General features: G+C 64.0%; 1 protein-coding gene across 13 annotated transcripts in view; it reads left to right on the top strand.

Annotated features, from left to right (window-relative positions):
- Window positions 1–18692, top strand: part of KDM4B (lysine demethylase 4B) — a 132073-nt gene that overhangs the window by 43246 nt on the left and 70135 nt on the right. For 10 of the 13 annotated variants that reach the window (XR_013554356.2, XR_013554357.2, XM_060629937.3 and 7 more), the window contains 4 exons: window positions 3360–3525; window positions 8680–8855; window positions 9355–9469; window positions 12371–12564. Coding sequence is in view for 11 of the 13 variants with exons in the window: in XM_060629937.3 (XP_060485920.1) it covers window positions 3385–3525; window positions 8680–8855; window positions 9355–9469; window positions 12371–12564 (626 nt within the window). In the remaining 2 variants the exon portion in view is untranslated. Of the gene's footprint in view, window positions 1–1743; window positions 1997–3359; window positions 3526–6882; window positions 7995–8679; window positions 8856–9354; window positions 9470–12370; window positions 12565–18692 lie in introns of those variants that run through there. The other 3 variants (XM_078443562.2, XM_060629935.3, XM_078443563.2) reach the window with 3 other exon arrangements.

Consider the following 18692-nt stretch of genomic DNA (forward strand, 5'->3'; position numbering starts at 1 on the left):
CGCGTGGCCTCTGGTGTCCGGTTCCCTCCCTGAGCGTCGTGTGTTCGGGGTCCGTCCGCGGAGCACTGGGTGCTCTGGGACGTGCTGCGCGCGGTGGACACGTTGTGCGTATCTGTGCAACGGTCAGCGGACACTTGTGTGGTTCCCACCTTCTGGCCATCGTGAGTAGCGCTGCTCCGAACACGGGTGTGTGAGTTTTTGCGTGGACACACGTTTTCCCGTCCCCTGGGCGTACGTCTACGAGCAGAATTGCTGGGTCACCTGGGAAATTCTGCGTGTCACTTGCTGAAAAACCGCCGGACTTTTCCACGGCGGCTGCCCCGCTTTCCGTCCCCGCCAGCCGTGTGTCGGAGTTCTGCTTTGCCCACCCCCTTGCCAACACTTGTCATCGTCCGTCCTTTTTCTCACGGCCGTCCTGGTGGGGGGGTAGCATTCTCGCTGAGGTTTTGCTCTACGTTTCCCTGATGGCTAATCATGCTGAGCAGCGTTTCATGGGATCGTTGGCCGTGCATGCGTTTTCTTTGAAGAAATGTCCTTTGTGCGCTTTTTTACTGGGCTCTGTCTTTTTCTTATTACATCGTCAGCGTGCCTGCTTTTCGGCTTGGCGCCGACTTGTAAAGAGTCCACCGCTCTTTCTGGACCGTTCTGCAAGTTCCCTCAGGGTGGTCCTTCCCCCCTCCCCTCCCCCCCCCCCCCCCCCCCCCCGGCCCATGTTTCCAATAAACTGGAAGGTTGGCCCAGGGCTGCTGTTCGGTGAGATTCCTTTTCCGTTTCGTAAGTACGTACACGTACGATTTTTATTTGCCTGCCTTCAAAGAACGTGTCAAGGGTATGGAGTGTTGGGATTAGAGACCGTTTTAATTTTCCTCTTTCTGTTTACCTACTCAAAACCTTCATTTCGAAAGGCACAAATAAGACAGAAGAAAAGTCACACAGAATCCACTGCCGAGCTGAATCGAGAGGACAGCGGTGGTTGGAGTAGAGCGTGCCGAAAACCCGCCTGCCGTCTTGCCATCCGCTTTTTCCGCCTCCTGGACGGGAAGCTCATCTCTGCGTCGTGATTTCCGAAGTGTGAGGGAGCTCGTGCGGGCAGGACCCGAGGCGGCCCCCGCTCTGCCCGGGGCAGGCCGGTCGCGGCGAGATGGCGGTCGTTAGAGGCGGTCGCGGCGAGATGGCGGCGAGATGACCGCCCGGTGTCCTCTCCCACCGTCGGGGCCGGCTGGCGGAAGGGGCCGGAGGCGGCCTCCGCTGGAGGGGACACAGCTGGTGGTGACCGGTGCGCCCACCCCCGCAGGCCACTCGTGAGCTGGCCCGGCAGGAAGAGGAGCTGCCGGCCAGCACCGGCCAAGCCACCAGCGGGAGCTGTCGGGTGTGGGGACCCGGGCCCTGCCACCTTCCTGCGTGCGGCCTCGGTGAACGACGAAAAACGAGTTTAGTGTGTGGAGCGGAGGGGTCACCCACGTCCGTCACGAAGGGCAGGGCTGGGGACTGTTGGGTGCTAATGTGGCCGCTGGCAGCCAGCCTGGGCACTGTCCACGGCGGGCTGGGGGCTCAGGACCCACAGCCGTGGCCGGGTGGTCGTGTCCAGCGGGGGGCGGGGTCGCTCATCCCTACAAGCTGGGTGGTCAGCGGGATCCCCAGGGACTCACCGCGCCACGCGGTGGGGGTGGCAGGGCGTGGGGTGAGGGGGTGGCAGGGTGGTGGGAGACGGGTGGGGGGCGGCAGGGTAGGGGGTGGCCTGTGGGCTGAGGGCAGACAAAGGCCCATGAGCCTCAGCTGCAGCCTGTCCTCGTGGTGTTAGAGCTGGTGTCTCGGGTGAGGTCCCCGCACAGGGCGGTCTCCTCAGTCTCCCGTTCTGCGGCCCCCTGCAAAGCTCAGTCCGTGCCGACGTTCCAAGAGGGTCCGGTCAGGGTCTCCCCAACCCCCGCCCCAGGGCCACGGGCTCCCGCAGGACAGACACAACCTGTGCTTCTGTGCAGCAACAGAAGTTGTAAGTGTAAGCGAGCCCTGCACCGTGGCCTCTGGGCTGGAGGGGAGAGGGCGGGGGGTTGGGTGGGGATTCGGCTCCCAGGCCCTGGCTGCGGGCGACGGGGCTGGGTTGGGGTCGCGTGCCGCTCAGTCCCGTGCTGCTCAGTCCCCGGGATGGGGCTGGTCAGGGCTCCAGGGGGCGGTCTCCTGGGCGGGCAGCCCGGCTGTGGCCGGAACCTATAGCTGCCCTGGAGGAAGGTTGGTGACAACCCCTCTCCCTTTATACAGCCGCATTTTCATGGTGGTTCCCTGTGATCCCACCCAGGACGGCTGTCACCTATTGTCACAGGTGTCTGTGGCCTGCCATGCACACTTGAGCTTTGTGGCCGCCCCTCAGGGAAAAGCTTTGGACCTTGCTATGCACACGGGGCGACAGTGATGACCTCCGTTCCCCCCCACCCCCCCTCCGCCCGGCACGTGACAGGACCCTCAGGGGCCTGGAAGGGGTGCTCAGGGCCCCAGAACCTGCCCAGCCGGTTCCGATGGCCGAGCAGAGATTCCTGGGCTCGTGCTGCCCTCTAGTGCCTGCGGAGGGGAGTGCCTTTGGGGAGGCTGCGTCGCGTCCTTCCAGGACCGGCGGGCTTCCTGCCCCTCTTTTTCATTGCCCCCCTTACGTGGGGGGGGTCTGGCTAATTGCTTTCCAAGTTCTCAGGTCTGTGTGCACTTGGGTTCCGACCTTTCTCAGATCCTGGAGGGAGGCTGGTCTTTGTCCCTCGAGTTTGGAGAACTTAATCTGACAATAGGGACCCTTCCCCCGAGCCTGTCACCAAGCCCCTCCCTGCTTGGGATGGGCCACCGACTGCCTCGCTGGGTCCCCTTAACCCCTGGAACGCTCGCTCGAGTGTTCCGTGCGCCGCTCACAGCGGGGCCGCCCGGGGGAGGGGTTCTCCTGCTGGCTGGGGGGTGCACACCGTGAAGGGCACACCCACACACGGCCTCACTCACCTCCGAGGGCCTCTGCCGCGGCTCCCGCGGGCGCGGGTATCGGCTCCGAGGTAGACGCGTCGATTCGAAGCTGATGCTGGCGAACCTGGATCCAAAATCCCCCAGAAGGGCAGCCTTGCTTTCTCGGGGCCCTTGCTTTGAAATTAGTGCTCTGGCCGCCAGTGGTGCGTTGGCTTTGAGAACTAGGGCGCCTCTGTTTTTAATTAGTTGAAGTCATTTTGATTTTTTGTGCCAGTGCGGAGATGGAGTCTGTTCCCAGGCTCCTCTCTGGCCCTGGCCTAGCTGCGCGGGCCCTGCCTTTGTCTTCCCGGGGCCGCGGTATCTTTAGCGTGTTGGGAACCGTGGCGGCACTGACACGCTCACGCTCTCTCGTCCTTCCCTCGCAGGTGTGACGGTCCCTCAGCTGCAGCCATGGGGTCTGAGGATCACGGGGCCCAGAACCCGAGCTGTAAAATCATGACGTTCCGCCCGACCATGGAAGAATTCAAGGACTTCAACAAATACGTGGCCTACATCGAGTCCCAGGGAGCCCACCGGGCGGGCCTGGCCAAGGTGGGTGACGCCCTGGGCCCGGTGCCGCTTTCCACCAGCCTCGACCCCGTGTGTGCCCCGCGGCCCCGGGTCTGGCGTGACCGTGTCCGGGGGCGGCGGGCACCCATTCGTGGGTTTGCGGGGCCGCTCTGACCTCATTTTCAGCCGACGTTACGGAGTTCTTCCTGTGGGCCCGGAGTCACAAATGAGTTCCGCGGCCCCTGTCCCTGGGGGACCCGGTGGTGGGGACGAGCCCCGGGGGCGGTGGTGCTTGGCCGAGGGCGGGCGGCGAGAGCCGGCGCCGGGCGCCGCGTCCCTTTCCGCGGCAGGTCACACCTGCGCGCACGTACGTGTGTGGGCGTGCGTGACAGCAAACACACGAGGACGGTCTGCGTTGTGTTTTTACCATAAAAACCATGGTTTCTTCGTGTTCGTGTCACCCGGTAGTTTGGAGGATTTGTAACCAGTCTGCCTGGAGTTCTCGTCGCTGCCCGTACGACTGCCTCTCCACCTAGGACACCTGCTGCTCTGTTCTTGCAACCCAGGGGCCTGTAAACCTTCTCCACAAAGAGCCAGGCGGTGGGGCAGCCTTGTGGGGGGGGGGGGGGCAGTCTCTGTCCCATCACCCGGCTCTGTCACCTTGGGAACCTGTAAACCGAGAGGCGTGGCCACGTGCCAGTAAAAACGGTACTTGGGGGCACTGAAACGGGAAGGCCGTGGAATTTTCACTTGTCCTGAAATCTTCTTCTTTTGTTATTTTTTCCATTTAAAAGTGAAGAAAACCCAACAAGAAACGGTCAGCATTCTTGATTCTCGGGCTGTGCGAAAGCAGGCGGCGGGCGGGATTTGGCCCAGGGTGTGCTGCCCCCTGGCGGCGGCGAGGAGAGTGATGCCTTCGCCTTCCCGCCCCTGCCTGGTTCTGGGTGGCTTTGTTGCGAGTGTCGGTCCCTCTCGTGGTGAGGGTCGCGCCTTTGATCCCAGCCTAAGGACGCGCGGAGGGCAGCGGGCTCGCTGCGTCTCCTTCCGGCCCTCCTTCTTGATTTTGTTCATCGTACGGGAGACGGTGTGGACACGGCGTTTCCTCCGCGTTGGGGACCCGAGCCCCTGCTGTCCCGTTAGCTTCGCTTCTCCCTGTAGCCTCCTTCAGCCGGAAACCCCGGGTCCTGGGTTCTTTCAGGTCCCGGGGCCTTCTGCCCAGCGGCCACCGTCAGGGGACGGTTTCTTGCCTGCTCTGCCCCATCGAGGCGCCCCGGGCGGTGGGCGTGGGCCTCCTCTGCCTTGCCCCTGTCCTTGGCCTACATGTGCTTTCCTGGGAGGGCAGCCCTTCTGGTTCACGGTGTCCCTCGTGCTGGGAGGCGTGGCGAGGTGCCGTCCGGCCCAGCTCTGCCCGGAGCCCCGTCAGGCCTCCGCGGCTGTCATCTCTGCTTGTTCCTTCTGCCTCACTGTCTCGGGCTCCGCCTTCCTGGCTGGCCCCCTGGCCTGGATACTTCCTGAGCTTTCTGTGCCTGGTGCCATGGCGGCTGCGGGCTCTGTGTCCGCCGTGTGGACCGTGTGTGCGCCTCTGCCTTCCTTCGCTCTTGACTTCTCGGCCCCTGAGCTTCCCCTTTGTGCCCTGGTACCCCGGGACCCTGTGGTAAGCTCACGTACCGGTCGAGTCCGTTTTTGCTGATTTAGACGGAAGGAAACTGTTGGGACCGGATGTTTTGCGAGGCAGCTGTTTCTCGAGTCTGTTTTCCCTCTGCCTTCTGCGTTCCACGCTCCTTTCAGGGAGTCCGTTTGCTGCTTTCTCTGACCGGTGGTCACCTACGTGTGTGGGGAGGTGAGGGCCGCGTGGGGCGGGCCCGGGCACGTCCTGAGAGACGGCGGCAGTCGCGCCCTCCACACGTGCACACGCGCCCCTGCTGCCTGCCTGCCTGCCAGGGACCGCGTCCCTCAGGGGCCTCCCTGCCACTCCGTGGGGACAGGCAGGGACAAGGAAGCGTCCTTGGGCAACCCCTGCTTCTTTCACAGGGGGGCCCTACCTAGGCTCTCAGGGCTGCTGGCTTTTTGTTGTTGTTGTTGTTTTTTAATGTCCATTTATTTTATTTTTGAGATAGAGTGTGATCCAGGGAGGGTCAGAGAGAGAAAGAGAGAATCCCAAGCAGGCTCACACGATCAGCACAGAGCCCGACGTGGGGCTCGAACTCACGATCCGTGAGATCATGACGTGAGCTGAAATCAAGAGTCGGGTGCTTAACCGACTGAGCCCCCCGGGCACCCGAGTTGGCCGCTGGCCTCTTTGGAGAAGGGACCTGGTGTCCTCCTGGCCCGAGAGCGTTCTGCTGATGCCCGTGTCCCCTCACCCTGGTCGCATTGGCCTTGACTGCCCTTCTTAGTTGTCCGTGTGGGGTGCCGGGACGTTTCTGTTTCATCAGAGCTGTATCTGTCTCTCCCGCAAGGCTCGGTAGGGCCCGGGGGAACGGGCTGGGGGTGTACATTCAGTAGATACAGCTGGAGCCCGGGCCCGGGACCAGAAGAGGCTCTGGGACTGTCAGGGTGCCCCTGTCACGTTCCCTGGCTGCTCTCTGCTCTGGGGCCAGTGCCCAGCTGGGCCCCTGCCCTCTCAGGCCAGCGCTGGGCCTCCCCGGGCTCCTTGGGGAGCGCGGGGCGGGGGGGACCAGGGCGGGGCATGGTGTCAGGTCCTGTGGGAGGGGGCAGGGGCTTCCACGCTCGGGCGAACCCCTGGGGACTGTCCCTACGGTCCGGTGGCTCCTCCACCCAGGCCCGCAGCCTGCGAAATGGCTCTGGGAACACGAGGGGTCGGGACAGAGGCCGGCCCCTCATTTCGTTTCCTCTTATGGGGGCTCCCCCTGCCGCGCGCCTTCTGGCCCAGCTGCCCAGACACCCTGAGCCACCCTGAGCCACCCTGGCACTGCCTCGTTCACCTGGGGAGCGTGGCCTTTCTGTCCCTCTCGGCCTCGGCTGCGGCTCGGCCTCAGGAGCTTCGAGGAGGGGTCTGTCCGCTGGCCCGCCAGGCACCGAGGGGAGGAGCCAGGGTGCTCCCGTTTGGCCCACGATACCCGTGAGCGGTTGTGCACCCGGGAGCCTCCTTTCAGACCCTGGTCTCACAGAGATTTGAGGACGTCAGGCCACAGCATGTTGGGCCCGCTCCGTCACGTGCCTTTTCCAGAACCTTCTTAGTGTGTGGCCAGGCCGGTGTAGCTCATGAGGGTCCGAAGCATCCCTCTCTGGTTTCCTGATGTTTTCCACGGCAGTCGAAAATTTGGGAGTGATGCGTTTGGTTCATTTTAATTTTTTTTTTTACATTCATTTATTTTTGGTAGAGAGAGACAGAGCACAAGTGGGGGTGGGGGGCAGAGAGAGAGCGGGACACACAGAATCGGAAGCAGGCTCCAGGCTCCAGGCTCCGAGCTGTCAGCACAGAGCCCAACACGGGGCCCGAACCCACGAACCGCGAGATCGTGACCTGAGCCAAAGTTGGACCCCTAACCGACTGAGCCACCCAGGCGCCCCGCGTTTGGTTCATTTTAGAGCCTTAATTGACGGACCGGCTTCCTCCAAAGGAACTGAGTGGGTAGACTCCCCAGTTCCCCGCGGTGAACATATTTTGGACCAGATCCAGGGCCCTTTTCCCGCAGGAGGAAGTCCAGGCTTCTTTATAAGAGGGGGCGCAACCTCCACGGTTCAAGAGCCACTCAGGCTCACAGCCCTTCGTCCCAGGACCCGTTCTCGGGGAGAGCGTCTCGGGTGCCCCAACCACAGGCTCTTTCGTTTGTATTTGTGGCATTTCCAGCCTCCAGCGTGTTAGCTGCTCGTTATCACCTGACTCGTCTGATTTTTCACTTGAAATCTAAGAAAACCATGGACTGGCAGGCTGAGCCCCACACCCCGTTGTCATGAGGCCTCACACCAGACATGGGCACCCAGGGCACTTACCGCAACTCTGGGCACAGAGTAGGAGGGGGGACGTCCCCAGAAAAGGCCTCGATTGAGCAGCCGTGTCCCCATTTAATGAAAATCAGGGTTCCCGGCTTGGGCACTGCTGACCTCAAGGTGGGTTATTCCCTCTGGGCACTCCCGGGGCCTAAGCAGCACCCCGCATCCATGCCAGGAGATCATGACGGCCATGGGTGTCCCCAGAAATCGCCCAATGTCACTTGGGGGCAGGATCCCCCTGGGTGGGACCCATTGCCCTCTTCTAATGGCTGTTGTTATTTACTCTTGGTCTGTCAATAAATCCAGCAGTGCGGACGGTGGAGGTGAGCCTTTCTGTTGTTAATAGGTGACTGGAGAGTAAGTGTTTTTGTTGCCAAGCAAAACGTTTTCTAACACCGATGTGTATAGGGGAGTCCTTGGGGATGGTGAATGAACTGCAGCCGTTCTGGAAGCCGTCCGCAAACTCAGCATCGGTGTCGCGATGGTCCTCCCTGGCCCTCAGCTGGGTGAGGCTCGGGCCTCCCCAGAGGTCTTGGCTGGCGCGCTGAAGGCAGGTTGGTTTAGTTCTTTTCCCAGAGCTGTTGGGTGGCCTGCTGGGTGCCTGGGAAGGAGATTTGTCGCTTACGAACACCTGCCCAGGACAGGGGCCTTCACAGAAGTGCGCCTGGCACCCAGGAGGCCCCTGCCCGGCCCGGAGGCCTCACCCGGCCCAGGAGGGGTAGGAGGAGGGCCGGGAGCAAGCTCAGCAGAGACCTGGCCCCCCTTCTGCCTAGGGCGACACTTCCCACAGCCCTCGTGTCCCTCCTGGAGAGGGGCAGCGAGGGCTTGGCCCAGAGCTGCAGTGCGTGTGCTTTTCCTGAGGTGGCCCTCCCAGGTCTCGTCCCCCCGGATTTGTGTCATCGTCACCCTCCTGCCTTTGGCGCCTCACTCACTCTTCTGTGTCTTTGCACGTGGGCCTTGTCGCCTCTCTCCAGTCTCCTTGTGTCTTCCGGGGTCCTGGCCCGGCTGGTCCTGAGCTGCAGGGGGCCTGACGGGCAGTGTCGGGAGGCCGGGGCCGTGGTGCCCGAGGCCCCGCACAGACCACCTGGGAGTTTGATGAAGCGCATAGAAGGTTCCAGGTGCCCTGAGGCGTGCGGCCCGGACACGCCCCCAGGGGGCCGCCGCTGGTCTCCGGGGCAGGGCCCTGCGTCCTCGGCCCGCGTCCGAGGCGCCGCTGAGTCGCCCCTCTCCGTCTTGCAGATCATCCCCCCAAAGGAGTGGAAGCCGAGGCAGACGTACGATGACATCGACGACGTGGTCATCCCGGCCCCCATCCAGCAGGTGGTGACGGGCCAGTCGGGCCTCTTCACACAGTACAACATCCAGAAGAAGGCCATGACGGTCGGGGAGTACCGCCGCCTGGCCAACAGCGAGAAGTACGCGGCTGGGGCTGAGGCCGCTGTGGGGACGGGCCCCGACGCCCGGCCTCCGAGGGGGAGCCACACACCTTGAGGGGCCTCCGTGGCCCCGTCCACGGCACACGCACGCACACCTGCACTGCGTCCCCTCCCTCGCTCCCTGCTCCTTTGTGCGTTTCCGTTTCCGAGGGCGGTCTCTCTGCTCCCAAGCCCGAGCGCCCCTCGAGGGCAGGGCGGCGGCCGCCTCCTCCTGCGGCCCCCACACAGCGCCCGCCTCTCGGCCTGGCCTCGTAATTGCAGAGTTGAGGATCGAGAGGACCCTCCGAGCCCCTGCTGTCCCGTCCCGGGTGGCTGGCGGGGCGGACGGGGGGGGGGGGGGGGGGGGGGGGGCGGCGTCCCAGGCGGGGCAGCCCCACCCCTTACGCGCTCAGCCTCCCGCGGCCACGGGGCCGTGTTCTCCGCCCTGGGGATGGGGGTGGCCCCACGGGCCGCGTTCAGCGCGCTGCTCCTCCCACAGGTATTGCACCCCGCGGCACCAGGACTTCGACGATCTGGAGCGCAAGTACTGGAAGAACCTCACCTTCGTCTCCCCCATCTACGGGGCCGACATCAGCGGCTCCCTGTACGATGACGTGAGTACCGGGGCCCCCGAGAGGCTCCGGGGGCGTGACGGACGCTGTGAACTGTGCAGGGAAAGGCGCACGCGTGGGACTCGATCTTGAAACGTGGGTGCTAAGACGCCCCGGCAGGCTCGGCTGGGCTTTCTGTCCGGGCTCCGTGCACGTCTACGTGCCAAGTCTTTGGGGGGCGGGGGCGGGGGGAGGAAAGGAGGAATGCAGCCGCGTTCTGATTTGCAGAATCTTTCCTACGAAATCATCAGCCCCTCCTGCCCTGATCGGGCGCCCTGTCCCTGCAGCTGGACCAAAGCAGCCCCGTCACAAAGTGGTCTTCCGGAGGCCACACGGGGCATTTTCTTCCTTCTGCCAGGGGCCTCCTAATCCCCAGTTACTCTCGTGGTTTTCCTCTTGAATTCCTAGTGCTCCGTCATCCGGGAAACCTGGGGATGTTCCAGCCCCCGTGCTGGGCTGGGAGGACCCTGGGGGTGCCTGGGGCAATGGAGGGGCCTCTGCTGGCTCCTCAGCCCTCGGACCTGATGCTGGCCTTGCCCGTCCAGGGGTGTAGACCAGGCATTGGTGGAGACGTGGTGCAGAGGCCCTGCACAGATGCTGCTGTTCAGCACGCGGGGGTTTGAGTGGGACCCACCCTTTTCTAGGGGACGGTTTATTAACACTTAGGGACCTCCGGCAACCCTGGGAAGGATCTACTGGGGTTGATGTCCAAGCTCCTGAGGCTGACTCTCTCCTGGGTGTGCTCTGCCCTGGGGTTCTGCCCTGGGTGGCCCCTCAGCTGCCATCTCTGCCCCCCGCCCCAGATCGTCACTGTGAAGGTCCCTTCTTGCTGGAACACACTTTATCCGCTCAGCCGTGCTCCTCGTGAGGGCAGCTGGGGGTGCCCCTGAGATCTGGGCTGGGGTCCCAGCTGGCGTGGGTGGGAATAAAGCCCCCTCCTGAGAAGGGCCAGGACCCCCCCCCACCCCGCCCCCGAACCCATCAGGACAGGCCGTGACTTGTGGTTCCCAAGAGGTGTGACTGTTGGGTGGGTCCCAGCAGTCTGCCCACCTTGGGGAGCCTGTCTGACCTGTGGCCCGCTGGCCTTCCAGCTAGAGGGTCCCACTGTGCAGCGTGGGTGGGTCTGCTCTCCCAAGCTGGGCACCAAGGGCGTGTCAGGCTCGAAGTGAGCTCACCCCTGGGAACCTGAGGGAGAGGCCCTCGCCCTGGGAGGTCAGGGACCGAGCTTGCTCCTGGTCCTGGTTCCCCCTTCTTGGACCTCGGTTTCCCACATCCAGCGGCTGGTCCTGTGGCAAGGGGGTCCTGGACAAGGAGGGTCCCTCTCCCTGGGACCCTGAGCTCATCCACTTGGCCCGGACCCCAGAGCATTGGCAAGCTTGTGAGGCCACGTGGCCGGGCCTGAGGGCAGAGTTGCGTGCACCCTTGGGTGTGGCGAGGGCCAGACGACGGGGATCCCAGGGGCCCTGTGGGGCACACACACGTTTAAAAAAACTTATCGTTATTATTTTTTACATTTGCATCCAAGTTACTTAGTATATAGCGCAATAACGGTTTCAGGAGTAGAATCCCGTGATTCGTCCTCTACGTGTAACGCCCAGTGCTCATGCCAACAAGCGTCTTCCTTAATGCCCCTCACCCATTTAGCCCATCCCCCTGCCCACCACCCCTCCAGCAGCCCTCAGTTCTGTATATTTAAGAGTCTCTTATGTTTTGTCCCCCTCCCTGTTTTAATATTATTTTTGCTTCCTTTGCCTTAGGCTTGTCTGTTGGGTATCTTATATTCCTTATATGAGCGAGGTCACATGATATTTGTGTTTCTCTGACTAATTTTACTTAGCATGATACTCTCTGGTTGCATCCACATTGTTGCAAATGGCAAGAATTCATTCTTTTTGATTGCTGAGTAGTATTCCATTCTGTGTGTGTGTGTGTGTGTGTGTGTGTGTGTGTGTGTGTGTGTGTGTACCACGTCTTCTTTGTCCGTTCATCCATCGATGGACATTTGGGCTCTTTGTTTGGCTGTTGTTGATGTTTATAAACATGGGGAGCATGTCCCTTCGAAACAGCACACCTGTGTCCCGTGAGTAAATGCCTCGTAGTGCGATTGCTGGGTCGTAGGGTAGTTCTATTTTTAGTTTTTTGAGGAACCTCCAGGCTGGTTTCCAGAGTGGCCGCACCAGCTGGCATTGCCACCAACAATGCAAAAGCGACCCTCTCACCGCATCCTCGCCAGCATCTGTTGTTGCCTGAGTTGTTGATTTTAGCCATTTTTGCAGGTGTGAGGTGGTATCTCATTGTGGTTTTGATTGTATTTCCCTGATGAGTGACATTGAGCGTTTTTTCACGTGTGTGTTCACAATTTGGATGTCTTCTTTGGAGAAGTGTCTATTCTCAGCACAGCTTTCACCTCCCGTGATTTTTTTAAAAAATATTTTTAATGTTTGTTTATTTTTGAGAGAGAGAGAGAGAGAGAGACACAGACCGAGTACAAGTGGAAAGGGGCAGAGAGAGAGGGAGACACAGAATCCGAAGCAGGCTCCAGGCTCTGAGCTGTCAGCACAGAGCCCGGTGTGGGGCTCGAACCCACCAACCGTGAGATCATGACCTGAGCTGAAGTCAGACGCTCAACCAACTGAGCCGCTCAGGCGCCCCGTCGCCTCCCATGATTAACGCACAGCTCAGTATGGAATCCGGAGAAAGTCCTGCCTGACTGCCTGGCCTGGGGCCGGTGTCTCAGGGGGGTTGCAGACCCTGGGGCGGGTTTAGGGCCGACCGCTGGCGCTCGGGCCCTCTGCGGGGCCACGCCGTGGCCTCCCTGTGCTGCCGCCGGCGTCTGGGGGCGGCCGGGGCCCGGGGGTGGCTGGCCACCAACCGCACGCTCAACCGCGTGCGGGTCGCCCGCAGGACGTGGCCCAGTGGAACATCGGGAGCCTGCGGACCATCCTGGACATGGTGGAGCGCGAGTGCGGCACCATCATCGAGGGCGTCAACACCCCCTACCTGTACTTCGGCATGTGGAAGACCACCTTCGCCTGGCACACGGAGGACATGGACCTTTACAGCATCAACTACCTGCACTTCGGGGAGCCCAAGTCCTGGTGAGCGTCCGCGGCGGCCGGGGCCGCGGGAGGGGCTGCGGATCGGCTCGTCCGGGGCACACGGGGTGGGGGTGCCTTTGGACGACCCCTCGGGGACACGGCTGGGCCCGTGGCCGGGCAGGCGGAAGCTGAGGGGCGTCTGGCCCTGTTGGCTCCAGGGACAGTCTCGGTTGGTGACGAGGGGATGTGTGTCCCCAGAAACGAGCTTCCTGCCCCCCACCCCCCCCCAGAGCCTGTGGTTTGCTACCCGTGGAGACCATGGGGGTGGCATCCGCGAAGTGTCTGCTGTGCTGGGGGCTCTCCCTGGGGCCGCGGGCCTGGGGTGGGCGGCTGTGAGCACTGAGCCTCCCCTGGCCTCCCCACAGCGGCTCCAGGCCCCCTGCGGTCAGGGGCGCGGTGCACCCACTGGTTTGCCGGGCTGGTGTGGGCGTGCGCCCCGTGGGCCACTCTGTGAGCCGTGGGCCCTGCAGGCTGGGCCGAATATCCAGCGCGACCCGTGTTCCGGAATCTCCGAGCCGAGCGCCCCCTTCGCACCCAGCCTCTGCTGCAGGACAGCCGGAGCCGCCTTCTGTGCAAGGCTGTCTTTGTTCACTGCTGTTTCCAGCAGAGATTTCTGAGCCGGGGCTTTACACCTCCCTGCCTCTTCCCAGCTGTCTCAGAAGGTTCTGTTATTCTGTTACAGTAATCATCACAGCTCAGAAGGAGCTGGGGGCGGAGGGGGGGGGAGCCCCCCCCCGGGGAGCCCCCCCCCCCCCCGGAGCAGAGCGTGGCACCTCCGGAGCTCAGCTGAGTGCTTTTGTGTGTGGAGACGGCAGGGGTGGGAGGGGGGGTGCACAGCCTGGCTGGGGACCCAGGCAGACCCTGGCCGAGGTACCCCTTAACTTGGTGTCCCAGCTGACAGCTGGGCCCTGAGCGGCTGGGCCCGTGCCCAGAGGCATGGGGGGAGGCCACCCCCGGTCCTTTTAAGTGTCAGGGACGCCCCGGAGCCCTTGCCAAGGCGGGTGGGCGCAGGCGCTCTGAGCAGAAGGCTCAGACTCCGGCAGGAGGCCCCAGGGGGGAAGCCAGGCCTCCCGGTCCAGGTGTTGGCCGTGTGACCACCCTCTCCTGACCTCTGATGCTGGCACGGTGGAACCCCGGCCCTGCTGTCCGGCCGTGGGCTCCTGCCCCGACAGGGAAGGATGAGGAAGCGTTAGGGCTGAACGTGGCCTGGGCTCTGTGTGGGTTTCCCGGGGCGGCTGTAACCGATGACCGCTAGGAGCTTATCACGACACACGTGTGTTCTCTGACACTTTTGGAGGCCAGGAGTATGACCCTGGTCTCACCGGGCTACACCCAGGCGTACGCAGGGCAGTTCCCACCCCCGTGCCCCAGGGAGGCCCGTCTCCCGCCTCTGCCGGCTTCTGGTGGCACCGATCCCTGGCCCCGCAGCCCCTCCTCTGTCCTCACGGCCAGCAGCGTGGGGTCTGCCCGCCTGTCTGCCTCCGTCCCGTGAGGACTCGTGAGGACGCTGGCCCCCTGGGAACGCAGGGTCACCCCCGCCTCTGGGGCCTCGACTTAATCCCGTCTGCCGACTCCCTGTCCTGTGTGAGGCCACGTGCGCGCAGCTGTGGTGATTAAGGCGTGGACATCTTCGGGCCACGGGCCCTCTGACCTGTGCCTCGTGCTGCATTGTGTTACGTCGGGGATTTGCTGGGATCCTGTGACAACTCCACGGGCTTCTTGTTTTCCATCCATTTATCTCTGTGGCATTCCGTGGCTTCGAATCCGAATCCGCTGTTGAGCATTGCAGCCTCTAGCTGGGAGGCGGTTACCCTTCAGGGAAAACTTGCAGAGAGATGGGTGGGGTTGGTGATGTCCATTTCGCAAAGGCCCGGATCTCACACCCCGCGTGGTCCTGAGCGTGTTAGTGGAGGCGTTTCCTGGAGGGCGGCGTCACCCCTGGGCTGCCCAGGGGGTTACCTCGTCTCCCCCCCCCCCAAATTCCCCCCCCCCCGTGGAGGCCCCGGCCCAGGCCCCCCTGTGGAGAGGGGCTGCGCTCTGCCCCCACCGGCGTGGGGCGTGAGGTGCTCCTTCCCCAGAGCCTCTGCCCGGCAGCCGGCGTCCTCCGCGTGGGCCGTGGCAGGCTGAGTGCAGACGAGCCGCCTTCTGGCTCCCGTACAGATCCGCAGGCTGGGGCTGTGTGCGCGTGTACGTGTGTGTGTTCGCATGTGAGTGTGAGGGTGTGCGAGTGGTGTTTGTGAGCGTGCGTACGTGTACGTGGAAGTGTATCTGTGTTTGTACGTACGTGTTTGTGTGTGAAGGTACACGAGCATACGTGCGCGTGAGCATGGGTGTGTACGTGCGTGTGCATGAGTTCCGTGTGTGAGCGTGTGTACGTGTAAGTGTGCGGTCGTGCATTTGTGGCGTATGAGTGTGTGTGTGCCGCGGCCCGGCTCGCTGACACGATGGTTCCTGGTGCTGCCGGGGGTGGGGGGGGGGGGGGGGGCGTCTCAGTCCTGACCCCGCGTGGCTCCCCCAAGCGCCACTAGATGGCGCCCCCACCCTTCCGCACTGGCTGCCGCTTCCCGCCGTGGAAATTTCCCAGGTTCTTTCATCCTTTTTATGGACTCCCGGCCCTGAGCGCCCCAGAGGCCCCCTGGGACCAGCAGCAGGAGGAGAGCGAGGACTGCGGGGTGGGCAGTGGGAATGCTCAGCCCCCCAGCAGACGCCTGGGTTTTGGCCCGGGGCTACTAGCGAGAGGGATCAGAAAGGGAGAAAAAAGCCCTTAAAGCCCAGAACGAAACCAATAAAAAAGGAGCCACTGCTGAGTCCTGGCACGAGCTGGCCAGAGGCAGGTTGAGCGCTGAGCCGTGGCCCTGCCTGAGGATGGGGTGGCCTTGCCTGACGTGGGGCGAAGCGTGGGGTGGGCGGCGCGGGTCACAGGGCGGTTGACTTGGGAAGTGGCCGGGGGAGCCCAGGGAGGCGGCTGGGCCGGGCCAGTCTCGAGAGGCGGGGGCTGGCTTCGAGGGAGACGAGGGGGCTCCGTGAGCTGTCTGTGGGTGGGAGCCGGCCCTGGAATATGGAGGGTAGCAGCCCCCGGCCGATGGGCAGCTGACAGGCAGGACTGACGGACACCCGGCCCTGCACGCTCGCCCCCTGTCTCTAGCGGCTTGGTGTTCTCCAGGCCACAGCCCAGCATTCCATCCCCTGCTGTCCACCCCCCTCCCAACCCCTCCCCGCCCCGTTTCCACCCCTTCGCCACAACCCAGTCCTGACAGCCCTAGGCAGCAGTCTGCGAGGCAGGCATTGGGCACAGCAGGAGTTTATCTCAGGGAAAGAATGTTCTGGAAGGCAGCTTGACCTTGGTCTTGGTTCTGGTCCTGAAGGCGGATAGGTTGCACGTGAAGGTCCCTCATGCTGACTAGGGGTGGCTGGCGGGCCGTGTGGGAGCCGGCTCCCGCGCCCCGTCCTCTGCCAAGCTCCCTGCTCCCCCAGCCGGGGCAGCTCTGCTCAGTCACCATGCTGGCAGCCTTCCCGCCCTCCCCCCAAGACCAGGGTGCCGGCCCCAGATGCCGGCAGGGCGCCCCACACTCATACCAGCTACGTCTGCCGCTGCATCTCCCTGCCAGATGGGGGACCCCGTGAGGGCAGGGCCCTCTGTCTCCTCTGGGTCCCCAGCCCCCAGCCGGAGCCTGGCACAGAGAGGGGGCCCGGTGCTGGGGCCACAGTGGCCCCTTAGCCTGTTGGGAGTGCGGCACCGCTCCCGTGGGAACCGGCCTTCCCGGCGAGATTCCTCTAGGCCACCCCAGACACCAGCCCGGGGGGTGGGCGCCGTGCGTCTGGTCCCCAGGCTGGTGGTCACGGAGCTCATCGGCCCCCAGGAGGGCGGCGCCCCTGCCCGGAGCTCGAGGGTGGTGGGGAGTGGGGGGCGGGGGCTGCTCCCTGGCACGTGGCTCCCAAGCACCCGTCTCCCTGATTGAGCCGCCCCGCTCGCGTCAGCAGCAGCTTAATTGCAACCGTTCCCGAGGATCCCGGTGGCATCTCTTGTAAGTGTCGCCGTCCTCAGGTTTACGGCGTCTTATGAGGCCTTTCTGGGTCTGTTGCTACTTCAGTAGTGATTTGTGGGTCACAGCGGCGGGAGCAGCGTGGTGTCGGTAAAAGCACGGAATTGCTTCAAAAGGCCGGCATCAGGTAGCGCCGTCAGGCAGAGGGCTGAGAACATCCGCCGCGTTCGAGTGCTTCAAAACCCCTTTTGAGTTGGGATTTAAATAGACCCGGCACTTGCAACCCCCTCCCGCCCGCCGGCCTCCCCGGGGCCCGGTCAGTCAGCGAGGCCAGGAGGGGCGGGCACGGGCCCGCGGGGGACGGCTGGGCCATTCGGCCCCGATTCGGGTGGCGCGGCCCGTGCCCGGGTGGTGGGGCGGCCCGGGGGCTCGGTGTCCAGAGAGGGGAGCCGGACGCCTGCCCTGGACCCGGGCCTTCCCGGAGCCCCTGGTGGCCGTTTAGCTGGAGGTGACGTCCCACGGCCTGTCCCGGGGCCCCTGCACCAGATGGGCCCCCGCAGCCATTCCCTGAATCATCTGGCCCCCGTGGGTCCCGAGGCTCGTCAGCCTGCGGGTGGGGCCCTGTGATACACCCAGCTGGCCCGTTTCTGTTTCGCAGATGCAGGCCCGCGCAGGGCACAGCACTGCCTCCCGCCGCTCCCCTGGGCCCGTGGGGCGGGGTGGGGGGGGGGGGGAGTAGGTGGAGGATGTGCCTCCCAGAGGCCTACTCAGGGCCCCTGGGCGGGGACAGCTAGGTTGGCCCCAGTGTTTGGGCCCCGACCCACCGTGGCCTTCAGGCCCGTGACTCAGCAGCCTCCCCCGAGGGCGGGGCGCTGCCGCAGTTTCCCCGCCGCTTCCCCAGCGCCTCCCTCCTGCTCTCTTTGCCTGGGATGCGGTCTTTCGGGTCGTCCTCACGCGCCCCGGCGGGGAGCACGCGTCCTCAGAGCCGCACGCGTGTCGCGTTCACGCACGTCTGCACACGCACGTGCTGTGTGCACACGTGTTCTCTCGTGCACGTGTACGCGCGCCCGTGCGGGCTCCCTGCCCCGGGGGCTGGGGAGAGGGTCCCTCGGATTGTGCTCCCGCAAAGGGCACGGAGCCCCGCTGGCTCACGCAGGGCCCCGGGTGCGACGAGTGGATCCTTCTAAGTAGCGTGTGGGGAGGGAGTCGGGGCGGGGGGCACCGGGCGCGCTGAGAACTTTTCCTGTGGAGCAGCTGCCCCTAGAGTTTTCCTCTGGGATTTTCCCTCAGGGAGGTTTCTCAGGAGAGGGACTGGGCAGCTCGCCTTCTGCCACGGGGAAGCTTGGGTCCCAGCGGGCACGGCTGTGGCTGCCCGCGTGCGCATTCGTGCGTGAGTGTGTGCGCGTGTCTGCGTTTGAGGACACGTGCTCCCTGCACGAGGGGGCACAAGGGAGGGGAGGGCATTGTGGGCGCGGGTGCGGGTCGGCTTCCACGTTACCTGCTCTGTGGCTGCAGCTTGGGTGAGAGGCGGGGCGGAGGTGCTGGGTCCCGGGTTGGTGGCTCTGTTGCCCAGGGAGGCGGGGCAAGGCTCTTGGGGGGAAGGGGGCCGCTGGGCTGCTCCCTTGCCCTCTGGCTGTGTGCCTCCCTGCCTCCCTCCCGGCTGTCCCCGGACCTGGCTGCAGGTGGCGCTCCTGGACCACGGTGCCCGGCCAGTGCGCCCCCTGCCTGGTCCCCAGGGAGCGGGACTGGGAAGTTGGGGGCGTGGGGTGGTTGACGGAGCCTCAGGAAGCTGCGTGGGCAGCAGCCTTGGTGGCCGGTGGTGGAGAGCGCCGGCATCGGGCGGGGGGGGGGGGGGGCGACTGGAGGGGCCTTAGAGACTTCATGGCTTCTGAGAGCCTGGCTCAGCGGGGACCGGGGGGTCCCCGTTTCCTGACTCAGGTGCAGCCCTCATCCGGCAACAGGAGTAACTCCTCCCAGCCGCCTGGCTCTGGCCCACGAGAGGCTCCGTGGTGGCAGGGAGGGCTCGGCCTGCCGCCAACGTGGATGGAAATCGGTAGGAGCCTGACGGCTTCACAGATTGGTTTTAATAACTCAGCTTCCCAACGCTGTGTCCTGTCACCCGGACACGTAGCAGAAGTGAAATAG

The sequence above is a fragment of the Panthera onca genome, chromosome A2, assembly GCF_046562875.1.
Source record: "Panthera onca isolate mPanOnc1 chromosome A2, mPanOnc1 haplotype 2, whole genome shotgun sequence".
Classification (NCBI taxonomy): Eukaryota; Metazoa; Chordata; class Mammalia; order Carnivora; family Felidae; genus Panthera; species Panthera onca.